Source organism: Xiphias gladius, chromosome 7, assembly GCF_016859285.1.
Source record: "Xiphias gladius isolate SHS-SW01 ecotype Sanya breed wild chromosome 7, ASM1685928v1, whole genome shotgun sequence".
Taxonomy (NCBI): domain Eukaryota; kingdom Metazoa; phylum Chordata; class Actinopteri; order Istiophoriformes; family Xiphiidae; genus Xiphias; species Xiphias gladius.
In genome coordinates, this window is record NC_053406.1 from 24,927,837 (window position 1) to 24,951,015 (window position 23,179).

The 23,179-nt window shown below is 45.0% G+C and overlaps 1 protein-coding gene across 3 annotated transcripts in view; it reads left to right on the forward strand.

Moving 5' to 3' along the window:
* The first annotated feature begins 9,480 nt into the window (after positions 1 to 9,480).
* Positions 9,481 to 23,179, forward strand: part of caln1 (calneuron 1) — a 54,546-nt gene continuing 40,847 nt past the window's right edge. Inside the window, exons 1-2 of one of the 3 annotated variants that reach the window (XM_040129919.1) lie at positions 9,481 to 9,686; positions 18,912 to 19,033. In XM_040129919.1, the coding sequence (XP_039985853.1) occupies positions 18,919 to 19,033 (115 nt within the window). In that variant the 5' untranslated portion in view covers positions 9,481 to 9,686; positions 18,912 to 18,918. Of the gene's footprint in view, positions 9,687 to 11,187; positions 11,391 to 11,583; positions 11,643 to 18,911; positions 19,034 to 23,179 lie in introns of those variants that run through there. The other 2 variants (XM_040129918.1, XM_040129920.1) reach the window with 2 other exon arrangements.

A 23,179-nucleotide genomic window follows, 5' to 3' on the forward strand; every position in this document is an offset into this window, starting at 1 on the left:
GAGATCATAAATGAAACTCTTCTGTTTCCTCACTTCTTACAGTAAATCTGAGGATGTTACTGATCCACAGTGAGACTGCGTGTGTGTCGGAGAGATCGTTGGCGGGTATCAGGTGAAGCATATTTACCTGTAATCTTCACGTCCCGTGGTCCGCTATGTGCTGTTTGATCAGTGGGTGAACCGCAAGCAGGTTTAGCGGGCGAGAAGCCAGGTCGGTCTGTGAGCCGAATCACACTGGGCTGATTACTATCCATCACACAGGCGGACTGAAATAAAGACCTATGACGCTTGAATCAGCTCTAAGTGGGAGATTTTTTTATTGACCTTGGAACGGAAAAACCTGTTGATGCCACTTGTGTATTACACAGGTTGTGTAATACCCAAGTGTGTCATTTTTCTGTTGCGCTTAACCTCTTGTACAAAGTACACCTATTACACCTTGTTACACAGTTAGTATGAATGTGTGACCCATGCTACTGATGGAAGGACTGCCACAGGAACTGTTAGTGCTGCACACTTTCTGCCACACACCGGTGGTCAAAGCAGTTTCCTGGCTTTGGTCAGGCACGAGGAAATAAAATGGAACACACCTAAACTTGACATTTTCGCCACTTAGGATCCAACCTGGTCCGGCTCCAGTGTCAGTGTCCGGTGCTGGGGAAAGTAAAATTTTGATTAGTTTAAAGCTCTGCTAATCATGAGTCAAATGAAAGGGGGTCGCATTTGTTGATGAACCTACAGGTCATCATCACTTGCAGCCACGTTTAGCTCATTGTTTTGGTTATACAACACATTTAGTGTATGGCCCCAGTCCCGCCATTTTCATCAGCCCCTTTTCCATCAGCAGTAGAATAGTGTTTTCAGCTAAAAATCTATAATAAACCCACCACACGTTGCATGCCCGGGACCAAATTGCAGACAGGCTAAAGCAAGTGGCTGGCCGGTGGACGTAGTGGAGCATTTAGCAGCTAAAGCCAGATGTTTTTTTTCTGGTGTTGATGGAGACCAAACCAGAGCTAAAGGAGAGTGAGTATTGAACGTACATCCACCTGATGGACACAAACATCAATTAAAATGAATGCTAATGGTTCTCTGTGTCTGTTGGAGTAGTGACAAGGCAACTGTCCCCTAACGTATCCAGCGTAACGATGAGGCGATCATTTGTCAGGCCTCTGTGTAAATCAGTGTTTTGTGAAGTTCCTCTGCCCCCAAGGAGCCAAAAATTGATCAAAGGTTGATTCGAGGACGATACTTGTATTAGCAGTGTCAGCAGGGTAGCGTTCACTTACCACACATCGTTATCCAGCAGCAGCCCAGATGTAGTGACTTTACACTAGATTATTCCCTTTCCTGCCGCTGTCGTCAATTAGAGCATAATAATGTACACCACTGTATAACCTCAGCCCTCATGAACCTGCATAGAGACGTCCATCCAGTTTCCATTGCTTAAACAGACCAGGTATCAGTGGCAGCAGACTAGTCCAGAGAGGTAGCCCCTCCAGTGGGTTCTGTGTCAGCTCTGGGGTCTCCTCCCAGGTGCCCAAAGTACCCTCAGCTCTAGTCGTGGACATTTGGGCTGAAGCTTATTCACCCCGAACATTTATTTTCCCCACTCCCCGTTGTTTGGCAGGCGGTCTGCAGTACAGGATTGGATATATGGATTTCAGGCAGGTGGCCAGGCAAAAAGCCAGACCCTACAGCCGCATCACACTCTGCTGATCAGTTCCGTAAAATAACAAAATAAATATGCATTCCCGTTCACAATTGACTTGGCAATGCTTGAGACACATGAACGCCAACTTTGACAATTTACTGAAATCTGACACAATCGTTGATGCCACATAGGTGAAAATCCGGTTGGGTGTGTAATGTTGCAATAAGTCATGTTATGCCTCGTTGCATTTGAAGTACATCTGTTACGCAATATTTTACAGTTATATTACATGTTTGTGCGCATTATGCCACAGATGGAGAGCTGATGAGAGAAGGCTACATGTGGGAATTACCTGTACTCTTGCTAACCTTTCCCTGAACTCATCTAAAACATGCTGAGCTCTGTATTTGCTTTGCGGCGTGGATTGGCAGCAGCCCAGAGGGTTTTGTTCATGCTGGAGAAAAACCTCATGTCCTAAACAGCTCGATTTGTGAAAAAAAAAACAAAAAAAAAAAAACATGAAACAGCAGATCCTTCTTGTGGGTCAGGACCAAGCCTGGTCCAGTAATCAGTAAGTTTGCACTATTTCCTAATGTAAACGGGCAGTGATCAATATACTGTGTGTTTATTATTTGTAAATACTCCATATATTATACTAGTATATACTAAGCTATATTTCACTACCAAGCAAATCTGTAAACCGAAAAACATTTGTTAATCTGCTAACAGTCATTAGTCTGTATAAGGACATTAATTTCAATCTAGTCAGAGCAGTGTTAGCTTAAGGAATCTGACAAGTCTTTAATCTTCATTGCCTTTCTGCAAATGTACCTGCATCCTTGTCTTCTGTTCCTGTTGTGATGAAGGCTCCTTTTGGGATCAGTAATCACATTTGGTTTCCTAAATGTGTGGCACTGGCACCGCTACAGTAGATTGAGTAGTTCAGTTTCCACCGGGGCAGCAACATGTCATAAAACATGCTGTGATTTATTATTGTAATAATAATTCAAATGGATAGCTAAAGGGATTGTGTTAAATTAAAAGAATGCCAGAGTGATCATGAGACATTTTGTGTGCACGTGTGTGTGCTTGTGTGTGTGTGTGTAGAGTTTGTGTCTCTAACACTGTGAAGCTCTTGTCTCTGCACATAGACACAGTGTTTAACACATGACCAGTCACAAAACACAGACGCGCAGAGAAACGGCGCGTACTGTATGTGCTACGTCTGTGAGCAGCGAGCTTGGCCCAAACGGGATGGACCAAATATAGGAGCAGGAGGAATGTGTAATTATGGTCACGATCACCAGGTGTGAAGAAAGGAAAGGAAATCTCCTGGTGGTGAGAGCAGGCAATGCTACAGTATCTAAGATACAATCCCCCAAATCTTCTGAAATACTTCCACTTGGACCGTAACTGTTGTGGCATGCAGGTGAAAGTGACGCCATTTCCTGCCAAACATATTCTGAGCTCTCGCAACGTGTTGAAAGGCCCTGGTCGATTCTAGAGAAATACCACCTCCGTGGGCGGTGCAGTTCAACATAGGATGAAGGCGCTGTGAGAAATGGCTGGATTGACTGCAGGAGTAAGCACCACATTTCGTCAGGCTGTTTGTGTAGTTTCGACTGTCTAGTGAGAGACCTCCGGGGATTAGTCCAGACTCAAGTATGGGGGGGTGTTTTTGTTTTGCGAAGATGCGCAATGGATACAGTGTTTTTCTAGCTAAAGTAAAGTGAAGAAGGGGTGTCTGTAAGTGAGAAAAAAACCCCAACGAAAACCTGGGGACAAGGCACCTACAAAAAAAGGACAGAAAGTGGAAGAAATAGAGAGTTGAGCTCAACAGAGATACAAGTCCAGTTTAGATGTAACAAAACCAGCCAAGTAAGTATCATAAAATAAGTCCTGAGTAGCATGTCTGCCCCCAACACGCTCGAAATGCTGCAAACCATCATTTTATTTGTCTACCTTATGTGTGTCGTTTTGGTCAGAACGCAGCTGCTCCTCTCTGTCTGCACAGCTGAGCCCCCCAGGTTTGTCCTACTGCTCTCAGTTTTTGGCAGATTATAAAAGGAATATTATCATAATAAAGGAAGATATGTATGAAAAAGGCTTTTGGTACCTTTGCATTTGGGGACCTATTTTTGTTCTTTTTCCTATGGATAAGTGACAAGTGGAAAAAAAAAAAGCCCCCCACAATTTCTTGGACTAAAGTTTAGAAGAACATTCTTTTTATGTCATTGCCGTGGGCTACCGAGCCAACAGGAGCGGCTAGACTGGTCCTGGACCGCCCGAGGAGGCCTTTGCTTTTCTGCAGCAGTGTTGAGTAGATCTCATCCGCTGGCTTCCAGACTTACGCTGAAAGAGAAGGTATGGCGTTTTTTGTAGCTAGAAAGCAGTGTGTGAGGGCTGCTTTTCCATAGTCCAATGAAAACAGTCAGCTCAATCTCACCATCGATATCTGAACTATTGAAGATGTCGTTTCTGAAGAAGTTCTTGTTTTAAGTAGTGGATATCCTTTGATTTAATCTCCTTTAGGCATGCAGTAGCAAAGCCAGAACTTTGAATCGTAGTAGTCATCATGACAGACATAATGTCTACCACTTATGGGATCTTCCCATAGTGACTGTTGCACATTATTGTGTTTTCCGTCGTGTATAGCAGGGGCAGTACGGTAAATACCAGTCAACCTCTAAAGATTGTTCTCTGCACGAATTTAATTGCACAAATGCAGTGTTTTTGTTTTGGTCTATTGTCTCTATATACAGTGACTATATTCAGTGACAGTCACTATAGTTGAATACAGAAATGCTAAAAGTATCACACCGATGACACCAGGGATACTTCATGGTAATTCTTCTGGAAGTACATCGCTGACATTGTTTTTGTTCTTTTTTATTTTATTATTTTTTTTTTTTTAGTGAATCCTTAAATGAATTTTTTTTGAAAAAGCCAAACATAAATAACAATCGCAATTAAGTGCAAATGCAACTTTTACAGTTACTCAAAAAGAAGTGCAACAGAATATTCTTGCAACCCTTCGAAGTCAAAGGTAGACAGAGCCCCCAAGTGTAATGTACAAGTTACGTAACATTAAAATGCTTTTGAAAATCTGGTTTAAATCTGGTTTAAAGCTGGTTTAAAGCTGGCATATCAGCTCCCTGAAATTCTATGCCAGAACTCCCTTTTGCACATTTTCATCACACAGTATAATTTTTTCCTCTTTAAATAATTTGGCGAATCTCCATCATTCATGATTCACGATTCTCGGGCAACGGGAATACTTTGTCACATTTAAAGACAGGCTGCTCTCTGCAGACTCCTGTTGTTCATTGCCTTTTATGTCGATCAAGAAACTGTAAATGAATCCGCTGTTATGGGTAAGGGTGTCATTTAAATTCCTAAAATATTTGTGTAATACAATAAGAATCATATAAACCTATTTAAAAATATTCCAGTGTACCTGTCTGCGTTCCAGCGGGGCAGCTGGCACGTGGTGGCCCAGGTATCAGACCTTGTCTGTCACCTGGTCCATGGTCCAGGCGACATTAAAAACTTCCCATTCGGTTAGCTCCCTGGCCAACTGACCGCCCTGCCCGCATGGTGGGCAAGGAAGAGGCTCAGTTTGGTTGGTCCGAGTCTGGTCCGTCAACAAACAGGGCACACAGCTGCAGCATGAACTAAACTAAAGACCTCACTCAGTTAGTCTTCTTCTTCTTCTTATAAACCATATTTCTCTCTACTGTCAATAAAAACAATTACTTTTTTTGTAACTTTTTACCATCTCTTATTATCTCATTATATTTTTGTGTGTTGCCTCCTCACAGCAAAGAGCTCTAAACTCATTCACAAAACAGGCACTTTAGAGTGACCAGTTAACAGAGCCTGTCTTTGGACCGTGGGAGGAAGCTGACACTGAACACACCAAACTGCTGTGTGAAAGTGCGAATTCTGTTGGACTGTCTGTGTTTCATGGACTGGTAAGATGTCCCTGGTGTTCCCTGTCTGTTGCAGAACACATGGGAAAGGCTTTAGCCTCCGTGACCTTGAATGGGAATAAACTGATGTGGTAAATATACAGACTGGTGAAGCTTTTGTAGTTACAGTAATGTTGTTGATCAAAATTTAACTGAATTTTCTCATATCCGTTACCAGTTTTGTTGCTGTATTGGTGAGTTGTAGTTTAAATTTCCATCAACCTGAACTCTTAAACTTTGCAATGCAGATGGTGATGTTGTATTTCTCTTACTTTTATCTCTTCCTTTTTTTTTCCTGTACCATTACCCTTGCTGTAATCCCTGGCAAAGAATAACATTATAATGTTCAACTGAGGCAAACAGATATTCAGACAGGATTTTTATTGGCATGTTAACTGATCTCTTTTCATTTTGACTTTGCCTTCAAGGCTTCATTTTATTCCATAGGGTAATATTCCAGTGTATGTGGCCTCCAGGATCACAGCTTTGACAATAAACAGTTAATGTCCGCTGTGTGAGTATGTATCACGTCGGTGCTGGTTCGGTTTGAACAAAGATCCCTCTATTCGTCCCCTTCAAAGATACTCAGCAGCTGTTAGGCAGCATCAGTGAGGACTTTCATTTCACTGCAGCAAATCCAGAACAGACTTATTGACTCATTAGATTTCCCTTTGAAAAAAAGTTAGATGAAGCCACAGCAGGAGCAGAGACACTGTGACTCATTTTCGTCGAGAACAAACACACACACGCACACACACACACACATGCGGTCACACTCACACATGCATGTACACACACCTCATGGTGATGAGCTTTCCATCGCTGAACTGGTGTAGGAGCCGAGCACAGACTGGATATGTGACACCGTATGTGTGTGGAAGTCTGTATGAAAGGAAGAGATCAGAATAGCTCGGCGTTCCCCGCACAAGGCCCGTAACAAAACCCCGCAAAACCGATTTTGTTGAACAGAAGCGGGACCACAAAGTCACGGGTTGCTCCCACCGAAACTATGCATGTATGTGCTCATGGCAGCGTGGGGGTCACATGACCAAATCCATCTGCATGTGAATAATAGGCCCGGGTGATTGGAACCTACAATCAGGGGAATCAGAGTGTTTTTTTTCTATCGTATTCTGTGATTACAGGGAACAGTGCACTGTAAAAAGTGTAACTGTTATATGAACAGTAAGATCATAGGTTGCAGATGATGGTTTTACAGTACACCTATCATACCTTCCACACGCTACGGCTCAGAAACTGTTTTATGTGTGCTTTATCCTTCCTTCACGTACTGTGCACAGACTTTTTGGGGTCAATCTACAGTCTATAGTCGTTGTTTTACAGTGTCTTTGTTCTTTTTCTACTGTATTTACTACTGTGTGGTACGTTGTTGTCGGTCAACTGTCTGTAAACTTCCATTGTAGTCGGGGCCCGCTTGAAAAAGAGACACGTGTACACTGACCTCAGGAGATATTCCTGCTGTGAAAAAAAACAACCCCACGCATTTGCCGTGAGCCACCGCCAATGCAGTGGTCTCTGTGTCGTCTGAATAAAAGGTATTTGGTGTTTATTGGAGAAAAACTTTATATGCAGTGTGTCCAGCATGTGTGAGACTATACAATAACCAAAAGGTCACAACCAAAGCATGTATCCATGGCTGAAACATCTGACTCCCACCTGCTGAGTCACACTAAGCCACACTGGGCGAGGAACCTCTAAATGCCTAAAAACCTGAAGAAGAAACTGTCGTCACCATGACAGTAAAAATGTGGGTGGCATTTTGGCAGGGTCTTTTTAGTCCTCTGGCATCCTTAGCGGGCACATTAACCTGAATCTGGATTAGGGCCGTTACACTTACAGCGCCCTGTCAGACGTAGGCCTCCATTTTGATTCAGCCGACGGGAGTAGGAATAAAGAAAGGGAGTGGGTGTGCAGAGGGTTCTCCGCCGTCAACCTGTGTAGCCTTCTTGGGGAAGTCAACCGCTGCCCTCTAGCAGGCATTTAGCCTGCAAATCTCTCTCTCGGTGATTCCTCTGTGCTCACTTCCAACACCGATCGTCTTCCAGACCCTTTGGCTCGCCTTCATTTTGGCTACACCTTTGGTGATCGGCATCCGTTCCCCTCTCTGGGCGCAAGTCGTGGCCCAAATGCTCAGCAAGGGTTGACTGGCAGGTCATAAGATGTCTGGATGTGTAGGTGAAAACTGGCTGAGAGGAGATAATGTTTTAGACATGTAGCCCGCATATAGCCACTGTTTCAGGGCAGCCGGTCCCTTGTTACACATTGAAATATAGTGACACAAGGGTTTATATGTAAAAAATCTCTGTGTTCAATTTGTATAAGCATATGGACAATGTATAACATATAACAATCTCTATGCAAAAGAGGATTTTTCATTTATTCTTTTTATGAAGAAGTTGTAGATCTTCACTCCTACAGGTACATTCCTCAATGTGTAACCACTTTTAGGAGCACACTCCTTCAGTGAATACTAAATAAGGGGCACAGCCACCTGTCCATCCATTTGTCTCGCTCCCTGTTGAGGTTCAGGGTGATCTCATCTTGTTTTTCCCGAAGGCTCAGGCTCCTGGGACATGTTTTTGCCCCAGGTTGTCCCCTCAGATGTACTCATGTATAAAAAAAACAAACAAACAAACACTCCAGGTATGTGTAGGGGGCCCAGAGCCACATTAAGTCGACCTCCTCAACGCAGACATGCACAGCCGTCCCGAGAAACTGGCCGCAGACCCTAAGAGAATCGCTTGGCTGCGAGCTGGAAGGGTCGAACCTTTCTGATTGAACCAGTCAGTCATCACAGAGTTGGAGGCCGGTCCGACGCTTTGGTCCCGTTTCTGTTCGCCTTGAAATCAACGCACATTGTGGTGAAAACCCATTTTAGGGCTTTCGTTCCCCCGGTGAGGGAGAGCCCCCGACATCGATTTCAGGCACCCACGACGATTTATTCCGGACGGGGGAAAAAATGAGCAATTGCAACCCGGAGGGGAGTCTAAATGTCAAGTGGTCCCGATGGGGGCAGCGCCTCACCGTTTCGTCAGGCCAGGCAGATATGACGCGGGCACCGGAAACGGGAGGACTCAGCTTCGCAAGTAAAATCGTGAAACCAAACCGCCTGAGAATGAAGAGCGAATAAATCGCAGAGAGACATTTCGGGACTGCCTTTAGGATCCACTGTGAACAGAAACAACAGTCGCCAAAATAATACTAACATGTCGTGTCTGTGTGGTCGGCCGCCGAGGGATTATTTTGAAAGTCACCCCCGGAAAGCGCGATCTTGTTTTGGCTGGTTTGACACAGGTTCCCTTTTTAAATTTGGAGCCGAGGAAGACGCGTAAGAACAGTCGTGGAGCGAATCTGCCCGGTCCGACAGCCTGCTACTGAACGGCGCGGGTGGGTTCTCCGGGCGAAAACGGCACAGTGAACCCGGTAAAGGGAAACCAGCGTAAAAGCAGCCGATCGCCGCCCCCCCCCGCCCTCCTGCTCGATTGCGTATCGATTTGGGTCGGAGCGCGTCGCTCGGCCGCCGGGCTGCTCTCATCAGTCTCACCGGCGCTCGGCTCCCGCGCGTGTGGGTCCACGGTCCATGGAGTTCCACCCGGGGACAACGGACCTGTGCAGTCAAAGTGATTTTCGGGGGTTGTTTGTTGTTTGTTTTTGTTTTTTTGTTTCTCCTTCCCCGACGAGACGAATGTAACCGGACACGACGTGGGACGAGAGAAAGAAATTCAAAAAAAATTTGGTGAGAGTTTGGCGAAAAGTGCAACTCGACTGAACGCGCGGTGCCGTGTGGTGGTGCTGGTGCTGGTTCTGGTTCTGGTTCTGGTGCTGGTGCTGGTGCTGGTTCTGGTGGTGCTGGACAAAAACCAACCAACGAGTGTGACCTTTCGTCTTTTTACGATGGGAAGAAACGGACGCACTGCATTTCCCCAAAGTAAAGGAATAACTCACCAGTAACGGATCGATCAACTAAACTGGATCCTACTGCGGGCATCGATTCGCGGATCTGACCGGTCACCTACAGACACTCAACAACACCCTCAAAGGTAAACTGGCGAAATTAGACGACAAATTACTTTACGCTGAAAAGAGCAGGCCGGAGCTTGATGTTACAGCCCGGTGATGTCCGCGATCCCCGCGGGCCCGCACCTGTTGTCCGGATCGGTCAGGACCCGCGGGGGTCCAGTCGCCCACAAGGGTCTTTCCTAATACCTGCGGCAGTTTTCCTCACTTCCCGTGTCTCAGCAGACGGTGAACGCTGTGGAGGACGTGTGAGAAATAGGCTTGGAAATAAGTCGAATTGATATTTGCCTTGTGTGCGTGTGTGTGTGTGTGTGTGTGTGTGTGTGTGTGTGTGTGTGTGTGTGTGTGTGTGTGTGGGATTCCTCAAAGACTGCAGTGAGAAAAATCCACTTATCCGCGTTTCATAAAGTTTTAAAATGAATTTTTGGCCGTTGCCCTGCCAGAGATAAACCGCCTGGAAATCTCCCGCACTTTCGACGTGACTTGCTCTTTCCGGGCCCAGACGGTCCTTCACGTTTACCTGAAGCCGACACCACTCGGTCGTGAGACACGTCGGTTCTGAGCAGATTTGCCTTTTAATCAGAGGACGAACATTAACGCCTGTTGGTGATGATGGTTGGTGGCTGTTGCAGGAATTTAGTTTCTTTCACACCGATGACAAGCAGCTCGCAGGAAGTGTGTAAGTGTGTGTGTGTGTGTGTGTGTGTGTGTGTTTGGGGTCGATTCGATGTACTGGAGCTGTGGTTCAGCGGAGCTCTCTCTGTGGACCCCCGCAGGGATGCTCCCCGCCCCACCCTGACGTTCCGCAGCGTCCGACGCGCGCTCTTGCTCCACACGGTGGCGCACGCCGTTGTACGCACGGCGCGCTCTCCCGGAGATGCGATGCGCCTTCAGAGCTTCCCGGTGTTGACCTGCAGAGCGCAGTGTAACCATAATCCACCGGGAATGAACGGCCCCGTGTGTGTGTGGCTGTGTGTGTGTGTGTGTGTGTGTGTGTTCTCGCTGCACACACACTCACAGTCTCTTTCTTCCTTTCACCTTATCTGTCAGTCTTGCTTCCTGCCTTTTCCTTCCTGTCTTTTTCCTTGCCAGCTTCTGTTGGGCTCTCATTCCTTTTTTTTTCTCTCTTCCTTCTTTTTTTCTGTCTGTCTACACCCTGTCTCCCTTTTTCTGCCGGAGCACAGCTGCAGGCAGACAGGCAGGGCTGAGTCTGTCACTGGGACTCACTAATGAGCCCTCCACTCTGTCCCCCCATGTGGAGGAATGTTTGCACTGGAGAGTGACTGAGGAGGCAGAGGGGGGGTGGGGGAGTGGAGCGTGAGAGGAGCTGTTGTACCTGCTGCTCTCGCTGCTCAAATATTAAACAAGCGGTTGCTGGGAACCGATGCTGCTGCTCTGGGACAAGCCCAAACTGTGGAGGCAGCCGGGCTCGGTGGTTTGTGGACAGGCAGTGTGCCGCTGCCGCTGCTGCTGCTGCTGCTGCTGCTGCTGCTGCTGGAGGCGCCACTGCATCTAGGGAGTCTGATGGAGGAGGAGGTCACAGAGCCCGATCCTCAGACGGCGGAGCCCTCCGGCATGCCGCTTCCGGGGACGCACTCGGAGGTAAATGGAGACTTGCCAGGGAACCCATACCGTCGGGACGGGGCGGTGGACGTGATGGAGAGTCCAGGGAGAGAGCCTGTTGTGCTGCAGTATCCGGCTGAGTACAATCACAGCCAGCAGTGTGGGTAAGAATGAGCATGAGAGCGAGGGAGGGAAATTGTCTGTTGCTGCAGGAAGCAGCTGGCACTGTGTGCAGACAGGTAGCACTTCTCCGGGACGTCTCCGTCTCTTTCCTCAGTTTGGAGAACGCTTGACTCCTGTTCTTTGCAGTGATGGTCTATCGAGTTGCCTTTGCCCCCAGTTGACTGTGTTTTCAAGCACCCGTGTGCCTCTACTGCACTGGAAAGTCATTTTACCATCACTTGCTCTTGCAGCAGGTTCGTGCATGTCCCGTTGATCCATACTAATATTTTTCACATTACTATTTACAATACAGGGACAGATTTTGACACACACATTTGTTTTGCCGTCTGTGTTGCCTAACTTGGTGTCATTTTACACACCTTAGGGAAAAGATACAGCTGGGTGATCTAAGGCAGTCGGTAACGAATGCATCTGAATAATGTCTTGCTTCTGTTTTCAAACTGATGATTTTATTTTTTTTATTTTTAAACACCTTCTTTGTGTGTTTGCTGCAGCGGTGTACAGTTTTATCGAATGTTCACTGTGTTTACACAGATTCACGTGAGCGGATAGAGGCATCAGGTGACGCCAGGCCGCCTCGCCGCATGGAGACGGTGCGAGAATTGTCGGTAACCTCTCCGCGTGTGAGCAGAATTCCTCACTTCCGACCTGCTCTGGAGTTTATCGAGACCAGAGAAATCATCTTCTCGGCCGCGCTGTTCTTTCCTCAGCTGGCCTTTTTTTACGACTAGTTGGCTGTTTGTACGTCCTCTGGAAATGACGGAAAGCGGCAGAAGCGGTGACACCACCTCAGTCTCTGGGTGGAAACTTTTTGGAGCGTCCCGCCGACGCGACCGCGCCTCAACGCACACTTTCTTTTGTTTACCTCTGATGAGTGTGCGATCAAACCAGACATTTTAAGCAACAGAGAGCGGTGTGGGGGGGCGTTAACTGCCCCCGTGTGTTGGGAGGGGAATGCCAGGTCATCAGTGTCACGATAGTGTGTCGTCTTGAAAGGGGAATTACATCCTGCTGATAGCTTGATGTGTGTGTTTTTCTCAACATAGACATAATCATAACATGTCAGTGTGTCACGGTCCTCTGTACAAAGTCGGGTGTGTGGCTGGAGAGTCTGCTGCCGGAACACAATGTTCTGCTTGCGCCCCCCCACCACCACCACCACTATCGGCCCGTTGCTATTGGCTGCTGTGCGGCAGGGTCTGATGTGAGAAATTGCCATCTGGCCTCCTTGTCATGCAGAAAGCTCGGAATAAAGCTGAGCTCTTTTCATCTAGTTGCACTCCCTTCGAAGAGTCGAGACTCAGAGCTGAGGAGCTGGTTTGGAGTAGTGGCGTGGGTCGCCGGTCGAGCAGTCGCAGAGGGAGAGAGAGAGAGAGACGGGGGGGGGTTTGGCACTCAGAGGACCGCGTGGCATGTAGTAATGTTACAAAGTTTCCGTACGGAGGAAACCATACATGTGCTGAAATAGTCTCGTTTTGTCGTCAGGCTCCACAGAATTTACCCCGGACAAAAATGATCCAGTGATCATTGCTCAGTGTTTCATACGGGCCAGATTAAATCCAGTCCTCTGAGGATTTAGTTGAATTATCGGCATTATTGTGGGCAGAATTAGTATTTTTCTCAGATAAAGAGAAGGTGCCTGTGAGATATTGTCTTTTTCTGGACTATGTACAGACGCTCGTGACATGAATGCCACCTTTTATAGGGAAGTGCACCGTGTTTGAATGGTAGTGCAGAGGCAGCTTATCAATAATTTAACTGATTCCAAGTTTTACAGACAACAGTTTTGATAATTAATTAATTGTTTAGGTAATTAATCAAGTCGAGCCAATAATCATTTGGGTTTCCATGGTCTCAAATGTGAGAATTCACTGCTTTTTGCTGTTTTCCTATCATTGTAAATTTAGTTTAAGTTTGGGGCCTTTGGACAATCAAGCAATTTGAAGATGTTATTTGGATTGTCAGCGCTATTGATGAGCGTTTTTCAGTATTTTTTTTTTTTTCTTTGACAAAAAAAGCAGATGAATTCAGAGTAAATTCCTTTCCACATCTCAGTGTCCCGATCCGGATCTCTTAACCCCACCTCCATGTTGTGTGTTAAGGTGTGATGCATATCTGTGATGTCCCGGTGCAGGACACAAGTTTGCAGAGAGGAACGGGTTCCTCTTCCCTTCCCGCCGGTTCTTTGAGGCCACGCAGCATTTTAATGGCAGCAGCGTCATTGCAGCTTACTGCTTCCCCCTCCAGGGTCAAAGTGTTCCGATCAGCCATGCCATCTTTGTCTTATCCCTGAAGTGTCAGTACAAGCAGTGCTCTCCCCCGTAAGGCGTGCACACAAGTTCAGTGGAGGTGGCTTTATTTATGTCTCTGGCGTAATTGGGTTCAGCTCTGCTGTGACCCAGTCTTAACACCGCAGGAAAGACTAAAAGGACTATAATGTTGCAGTAATAGTTTTTCTCCTGTCAGGCCGTCCTGAAATAGTGACTGGAAGTACACTTTGAAAGAAAACAAGAACGTGACCGGATACGCTCTAAATGGCTTTATTTTCTCACATATACGATTTTCGGTTTCTGACTGATGGTACATCATCGTCGGAATTTAAACATCGTCATTAAATCCAGCAGCCATCCTTTATGCATCATTTTTGGGACTTTAATCACTGTAATCCATTACGTGAAAAAAGAAAGACGAGCTTCGGCATGCCGTCTACTGAACTCAGACTTTTTTTTTTGTTTTTGTTTTTTTCCAGGAGCCTTCAGAGTGTTCAGATATTGTCACTTATCAGATCTTCTCGGCTTAAAAACGTTGTTCAGGTTAAAGAGGCTGTAGTTGCGCGGTTTGGTCGTTAGTGTGTAGAACCTTTTCTTCCTCTAATCTTTGAACTGTGACTCTTGCGCACACCCGTTACCATCACTCAGGTGGATCAGGTTTTGTATAGTATTTAGGGAAGAAATGAAGGAAAAATTTGAAGATTTAAAAGTCTGCAATCAACTGTTTGTTTAATTTCTGTATGCCGGGTGTACTGTAGTTACTGCTAAAAACAAATGACAGAATTCTTCAACATGGCCTTGAGCCAGACACCGATTCCCCACTCACTCACTCACTCACTGAAAGTCAGGCTGGATAACGGCGTCAGCCAATTGCCCCGAACGTGATGTAAAATTTGAGTTACTGTGCCGTAAAACAAAGGCAGGTTTCATCGGCTTTCACCGCCACGTTCATTTTACGCAGTCTCAAGTTGCTCTCGTCAGTCTAGATGCAACAGCTCGGCTAAAACACTTTACCCTTTTAAGGCCTCCATACTTTCACGCAAGATGGCTTCTTTACGGTCCATTTAAAGGTAACGAGTAAGACTGGAAAAATTATATGATTAAGGGATTAGTGGATGGCCTCTCAAATGGCCTCGGTTTTATATCATGTTAAATTGGGTTTTAGACTGTTGCTCAGACTAAACATGCGATTTGAAGACATCAGTTTGGACTGATCAGAATTTTTTTTCCCCATTTTTTCATATTTAATAGACCGAACAATTATTTGATCAATCAGTTAGTTAATCACCAGTGAAAAAATAACCGTTAGGTATAGCCCTAAGTGTTAGGGGAAAAAAACAAATGTGTGCATCCTCAAAGAGTCGGAGAGGCAGAATTTGTCCAAGCAGCCTCCTCAGCCATATGCAGAGGTAACGTCCGGTGATTTTTATCCCACAGTCATTTCTATCGCTCATTTTTATCAGCCAGTCAATCCGAGTATTAAATCCCAGAATCCTCGCCTCTTTTTCTGTTGAACCTATATATCACAGGGTGCAGGGAGGAGCAATTTTTGATGAGGGAGGAAAAGGAGAGAAAAAAAACCCAGATGTGGTCTTGGTTGAGGCTGCGGTGATTACTTCCTTCCCTTTGGTGATTACTGGACGTTGCCGTGCTCCCGAAGGTCTCAGCTGAGACCTTGATCAATTCAATCAAGTGTATTGATGCTGAAGGCTGTGAACAGCTCTGCTCTACGCTGTCTTCTAAGGGCTTGAAGATCAGGTGTTTCAGGGTTTCAGCACATTATCTCACACTTTGTGCAGTGATAAACATTGTGCCCATGTGAGATACTAATAGTCAACTCGTCTCCTGTTAATGCGCCACGCTCTCTCTGTACGCTTTAGACATGTCTACATCTTTATCTCACACTTCCTCTTCTGCATTGATAAACGTTACGTCTAACCCCAAACGCTTGAGCTTTAATATTCATTCTCCCCCTGGAAACAGTTGAGAAAAATGGTGTTATCACGTGGCCCGTTTAGAGCAGAGCAGCTCCCGAATGGACCTTGTGGTCAGATTGTCTACTCAGCCACTGAAATGACTTGCTGTCGAGTGATTTTTCAGTGGACCGACTAATCAATGTATTGTTTCAGCACTATTCTCGCTACCTCAGTTGTTGCAGGTGTTTAAACTCCAACAATCCATCACATTTTGTTCAGCCCATTTCGTCTTGTAAAGCCCCGCTAATTGTAAAGGAGCTATTAATTGCAGCCACCAGATAAATGCTGTTGAGTGGAAGCAGATCATTTCTCTCTGAAATGTAAAAAAAGTAATTTCTAAAGTGCTGAAAAGGCTCTGCCACTCTTCACCTCTGCTTCTGAGTCCAACCTCCAGACTTTGTTATTCTGCTCATTGCTGGTCTGTACGAGCCCTTAGCCGGATAAACAGATTACCTAAGAATGCAAAGCCGAAGCTTTCAGAAATGTGAGAAGAAACCCACAACGGAAGCCGTGGCTGACTTTTGCCACTGCTAAGTTAAAAGATTGAGCCGCGTAAAATCACTGCCTCTCGTTTAATCCACCAACGTTGGTCTCCGCTCGCTGCTTCCCAAACATTCGGATTTTCAAAGCAAGCCGTTCACTTATTCATTACCGACTGCGGAGTCTGCTCCTGAAGAAGGGTGTGTAATGAAATGTATGTAAATTCTCTCCCTGCAGGGTAAATCTCTCTGATCAATATTTCTTCATGTTGGCCGCAGCAATGCAAATCGAGGATAGTATACACCGGTGTCAAACAGCTGCTAATAAATGGGCTGCCTCATAACGACAATATGGAAGAAGCGGACAAGGGGGATGATTGTAATGTTCATAATGACAGCTGAGTGATGGCTGAATAATTGATGAATTAGGAATGGAAAAATCCCGACATTATGTGTGAAGAGAGCTGGTCATAATAAGAGCGTTAGGCATAGTTGCCGACGTCTTGATGTGCATGCTTATTAAACTGACAAACAAGAAAGATGCGGGGACCAGTTTTCAATTTGTGAGGCAACAGATGGCGGCTGGCAGCTCCAACCAGTGAAGCACTGGGTCTGGGGGGGGTGGTGGTGCTGGACATGGTGGAAAAAAGCACTCAAAAGAGGCTAGTGGTAGCAAAAAAAAAATTGGATATATGTTATCAATTACTAGACAGATATTCCAACATAAATTACTTTTGCTGATGAGGAAATTTGGGTTGGGATTACTTGTGCTTCTGGTTGGCTCAGTTTAAACACACATAAATGTCTCTCATGTCCATCTCTCGTCCATCTTTTTTTAAAGACGTGACGATTTTTGAACGATATAACTCTATGTTCTTTAAGAAGCTTTCTGACATGTATTCATGTCTTGGCTTTTCGTATCTGCTGGTTCGTTTTGCCATTTCGCCGAAACAAGCTTTCAGCACTTTCTCATAAGGCCTGACTTCATACGTTGTCACTAATGGCTTAATTTGTGGTCAATGAAAATTTTAGCAATGCTTCGTAAATCAGTAATAAGCCTTTTTAATTAGAACAGTAACCATTATTAATGACCTACTAACATCTATAACTGAAGACTCAGCGGCCATTTAGAAAGTGACTAAGTAAATTATCAAGGGTCATGAGCTTCTCTCTTTATAAAAGGCCTTCAGGTCTGCGGTTATAAATGTGTAAGTAATGTGCAACTCTGCAAGTGGCTCTGCTGTCCATTGAGGAGGTCTTGATGTGTTTGCGTGGTATCTCTGTTACTTTTTCTTTTATTGCCAAAACAGTTTTTGTGCTAGAACAGTGCTATAAACTTACTTCCATCCCTCAGGGTGAGCTTATTAAAAGTTTTGTAACAGAAAAATACGCAAGCTTTTTTTTTTTTTTTTGCTATCAGCCAACTCAAAGATTCTTCTTAAATGGTTTCCTACTGATAAAGTATAAATAACATTAATAACACATTGGTTGTAAACCCATTGTTGGATGAAGTATGCCTTATTACAGAGCAGTATGTGTAGTGCAGTGATGGTTTCCCCCCCGGCAAATGTGTTTTATGTGATCTTTTTAAAAGAGATGGATTGGACAGAACTGGCAACAAAACAAGCTGAAGAATTAGACTCGTTCGCTTCAGGAGAGCAGATATTTGTTGACTTGGTTTGCTACCTGGAACAGCAGCCTGCGTTTGTGATTCTGAGAACAACGCTCAAAAAATTTTGGTCAATTACCGTGGGTGCTGCTGAAAAAACCCAAAAAAACAGAACCACTGCGCGTCTTAACTCGTCAGCTAGTTTTCCAAAGGGAATCTGTCACTTTTAAAATCATGTTAAATGTTGAAAGTTTTTTTAATTGTGTTTTTTTTTTCATTTTTTTGTTACCAAATTTTTTGTAATTGTGTGGCCTACTTGACTCTGCAGAAATACGATGCAGAGTTCAACAGATGAAAGAGACAAACACATTGAGAAGCCCGGTGCTCCCTCTTTCTCTGTGTAATATCTCAGCCCGCTCTGAACTCCTCATCCTTTCTCAGAAGCATCCCCTCAAAGTGCTCATCGAGACGAAATCCAATTAGAGGGAGGGAAGTAGTCGCCCAAATCTCTCTGCTCTACGTGCTCTTATTTTCCTCCTGTGCCCTTGGGCTTCCATTTTATTGAATAATTAATTGCCTCAGTCACATTTGCACATACAGTATACACGCGTGAGCTCTCACGCACCCACACACACACACAGATTCACTACAGTTACTCCCAGTTATATGAGTCTCCCTGACTGTGTGACTTCCCGTTTCGTGAACGAGTTCTGCTTCATTTATAGATGTCGTTTGCGCTGTGCCCCTTGGACGTTAATTTGTTTTATATTCGCCAATATCGCAAATGAGCAAAACCAGCTCCCTGTAGCTAATTATGGGTTCACATTTCCTGTTGCTTTTTACTCGACTTGATGTTAAGTTTGTTTGAAAAGGGGATTTGTGCACCTCACGGGTCACTTCTGGTTACTTTATTTTGGATAAGGGGCTAATTTCAATCCCTGGTAACAGGTGTCGTTTTCGGTGCTGTTGCAATGACCGTGAGATATTGCACGTGGGAGTTCCCCCCTGCTGATAAATATTGTTCTGGGTGGAGCTTTTAATTGGTGCTTGCGTTCCGAATTAATCTTCCGATAAAAAAAAAAAAACAAACCCAAGGGAGAGATCTCCTCTTCAGCTCCTCTGTCCTTCCTTCACTGCTGTCTAAATGTCTCCTTCTGTCGTCTCCCAGGGAGAAGATGCCGTTCCACCATGTGACGGCAGGCCTGCTCTACAAGGGGAACTACCTGAGCCGCTCGCTCTCAGACAGTGACAGCGACGTGCTGGCCAGCATCTCTGTGGAGGAGCTCGATGGTAAGGCTTCTCAGTAGACTGACACTTTCTCAGTGTCCGTTTAAAGGGACTTGGCTGCCGCTGCCCGCCTTTCTGCCTGCACAATCACTGGCAGCATTTTACCACAAATGAAGACGAGCAGGTGATATTTTAACATCTACTGTATGTCGTTACCGTAACATGAAAACATACTGGAAGGATTTGTTTCAAGATTATGCATTTATTTAATAGCTTTTCAGTAATAATTAAACGCAGTACGTGTGTGTGTGTGTGTGTGTGTGTGTGTGCGTGTTGTGCAGCCAAAGCCACCTTAAGCCTGTTTTTTTTTTTTTTTTTTCTTTCAAACCAATTTTCAGTTGATTTTATTTTCAAGAGGTAACACCAAGGTCTGCTATACATGGAAAAAAAAGACAAAAATACTTGCTCCTGCAATATGGGGCTGCCTACATATGATTATAAACTCGTTGCAGCTTTATATTTAGTTACGCTTCATGCCAGCTTGAGGGGGATGTAGAATGGTAGGGTAAACAGTTACCAAACGTTAAAGAGCAACACTGACGGCAGTAGAAAATCGACAAAGATGCTGAGGATCATGGAGGATGTTGAGAAGATCTTTAGCTGTGCTTCTCCTTCATATTTCCTCCCCCCCCTACATACAGTCAGTCATGTGATTGTAAGGCATATCAGACGGTCACACAGTGGGAGCCACTGCGTAAAAAAAAAAGACTATTTTAGGCAACAACCCTGTACACGCTGCTGAGTCCCAAACCATATGGAGCCTCGTTTTTCAGAAAACATTCCTTAACAGATCCACTATTGATGTGGTATACCCGAGGGCCACTAGCACGTCGACTCGTGACGGGTTTTTGTTTTTATGGACAGATGCTGGTCCAAGTTGCCTCAGTCGGTTTTTTTATCGTCAGTAATCCTTTGAAAAACATTACAGTGCCGCAAAGCCGGCAGCATCCTCCTCACCTGAGCCAACAAAGCACAGTGATGGATTATTCTCCACGTAGCTTATCTCACCTCACCTGGAGCATTCACAGTCTGCTGGCTTCTCTGTCTGACGCTTTATTCATGACCACTTTGTTTTGCAGTCTGTCTTGGAGTAATCACCGGGGCCTGTGGAACACAAACCTGATCAATAACCGTCTGCCGGAGTCGGCAGTCGCCAGCTCAGAAGGCAGCAAACAAACTAGATTCGCCCGGACCTCCAAAAATATGAATCCATTGATGCAACATTAAGCTGCCGCCTGGAAAATTGGCTGCACAAGGCACAGTAATAGCCAGATACTCTGCCGGGGTCGAGTTTTAATATGCATGGAGATATTGCCATGTATGAATTTCTGTCTCATACCTGTTTCGTCGGTCCGTGGTGTTTGGTGAATAAGAAATGGCCTGCGGTCCGAGGGGGTCCTCATGAGGTCAACCAAACACTGTGAAACAGGCAAACCCTAGCCTGTCAGCACTGTAATGTCGTTACGTGTAAGAAACTTTGCACTACATGTCGAGTGGTGAAAATCGAAACGGATTACAGAGCAGAATACTGATGCTGCTGGGATCGGCAAACCTCGATTGGTAGTAACAAATGCAGATTAGCTTTCAATACTGCAGGTTGGTCAAAATCTAAACAATGTGAGATTAAAATGCAAGACCTGGGTCCCATAGCACTCGGCTGAACTGACTCCATTTCAACCTTGCACTTCTGTTTAAATCCCACAAATTGGGAGGGGAACCGTAGCGGTAAAAGTTAAAACATTCATCTCAAATTAAAACAATTTAAAACAAACAATTAAAACAAATATAAAAACAAACGGACTAACAGAATTCATTAAAGTTTGCCTTTTTTCTTTTTACTCTACCTGGTGCATTTTGACAGTAGCGGGGCTCAGAATTTCCTATAAACATGGCTCATATATCCCCAGAACACCGTGACACTCTTATCCATCCAGTCTCATCCAGATATTTGCATGTATGGAATCAATATGGAATAAAAACCAAGCAAAAACAACCTCACCAGCAGGATGACGTGGCTGTGGTCAGTAGTGCGACAGCGATGGCGTTTTTGTGCTGAACGCGTTTGCGATCCTCGTGCAGGAAATTATTTTTCCTGAAACGGACAATCTGGACGTTTTCACCAGGCACCGTGAGAAACGGCCTCATCCATCTCGCATCTTTTGCGACCATCATTAGCAACACCTCTGCGTCTCCTAAGGATTCTTTCCCCCCCCGTGCGGCGTGCACAGCCTTCACATTCTGCGCATTCAAAACCGTCTGCTTCACCATATTCAAAGAGGCGGTTCACGGTATTTGTACAGGGCCGTTAAAAAGCCTGCAACAGCGGGCCGAGCCGTCACGCGGCTGGCGGCGCGGCATCAGTCAGCTGGTGTGTTTTTGCTGTGTAGGGATTTTTAAAGACAACAACCGGCCTCTCCACTCTTTTCTTACTGTATGGATAACGCTTTAAGGTTTGACAGCGTACTCTAAGTCAGTTATTCTGAGGCAGCTGGATGATTTCATTTGCAGCAGGCTGACATTCATCAGCAGCTGTAGCACGCAGAACGGCGACTTTGCAATGTGAGCTCCACTTGCGAAATTGCGGCCCAGATTTTTGCTTTTGGTGAAGGTCGAAGTTATAGTCAGCGAAACAAAATCGACAAATTCTTTGCATCGTTGGTCTTTCCTGACCTGTGTTTTCATTCCACGTGGGTCCTGTAGAGCTGACTGTCCTACAGCAGCGAGGAGAGTTAAAGGTGCTATGTGCGATCTTTAAACCAGTACGGGAGCTATCGATATTAGCTGTAGGATGTAGGGGTTGGTGCTTAATTCTTTAGATCAGAATTTGCAAGATGCTCCATTGATGTTAGAGATTTTGAATCAATGTGTATGAGCGTGAACACACTTCCCGCCAAGCCGGGCTTTAGAGCCGAGACCCTGATCCTTGGTCCAGTCAAAAGCCAAAACCACAAGCTCTGCTGTCACTCAGACAAAGACTGGCTTTATAGATTTCGTTTGAACTGCCAATTAGAGTTAATCTAGTGTATCTTCATTAACGCTCAGCCACAACATCCGCCATTCCCGGTGAAAGTAATGAACCAAATTTATAACGACGGTCACAGCTCACATCTTTATCGTCACAGCTCGCATTTATTCGTCTGCACGTGTAACACGGTTAATGCCATGCTGGATAATCTGCTCCCGGAGACGCGCTGTCCTTGCTTCATGACACGAGCGCATCTTTTGTGCCCTCCGAGACCAATTTGTACACTTCTTGCAGCTCCATAGTTAATTTAAGAGCAGACAGTTTTTGTCCTATTCATTAACAAATGTATGCAAATTGAGTTACAGTATGGTGCGGCCATGGAATACAAAAGAGAATAGTACAGGAGAGTAGCCCTCCACCGCTCCTGGGCCACGCAAGGACAAAACTACAGGTATCAACAATCACCTTTACACTCTGTGTGCTTTCTGGTCTGTTCTTAGATTCTTGCAGGGAAAACTCTCCATTATATCCAAAAACTTACTGGAGCTCTGTCCTGAAAAAACAAACCCAGCTGTTTGTGCACAGACATAACTTTTGAGAAAGACATTAAAATGTGGTTTGCATAATATAATTGATATATATTGACATAATAATTGAGGCGTCAATGATGGATATAAAGAGGTTAGAGAAGAAGAGATTCTTGTTTGTTCAGTTTAATGATATCCTGTAGCGGGAGCTCTTCCTTCTGTGTATTGTGGTTTCTTAGTCGTGCTGTTGCCGAACGATGTTGGCGCTTTAAACCAGTCCAAGAGCTTCGTGAAGCCAGTGACCTCGGGTGACATTTGTGCATTTAGGGAGATAAGTTTTCTTTCAGTTTTATGTAAATCAAATGTTGACTACATTTTCTGTGACCTCAGGCCAGCATGAGTAGACATTAGCCGGAAATTATATTAATTCAACATTAGGAACGGCAGGACGCGCCTTTTTAGGGAGCTTTTTTTAACTAGAACTAACTTCACTCCACTATTTTCACCAAAATGTGTTGTACAGCTGCAATTTCACCTGGTGTCATTTCCGGAGTGTTTACTGTGTAAAATGTTTATAGTATACTGGGATGGTTAGAGTTGAATTGGTTATATACTGGAATGTCTGGCTCTAATAGCAGACTGCATCAGTCATAATAT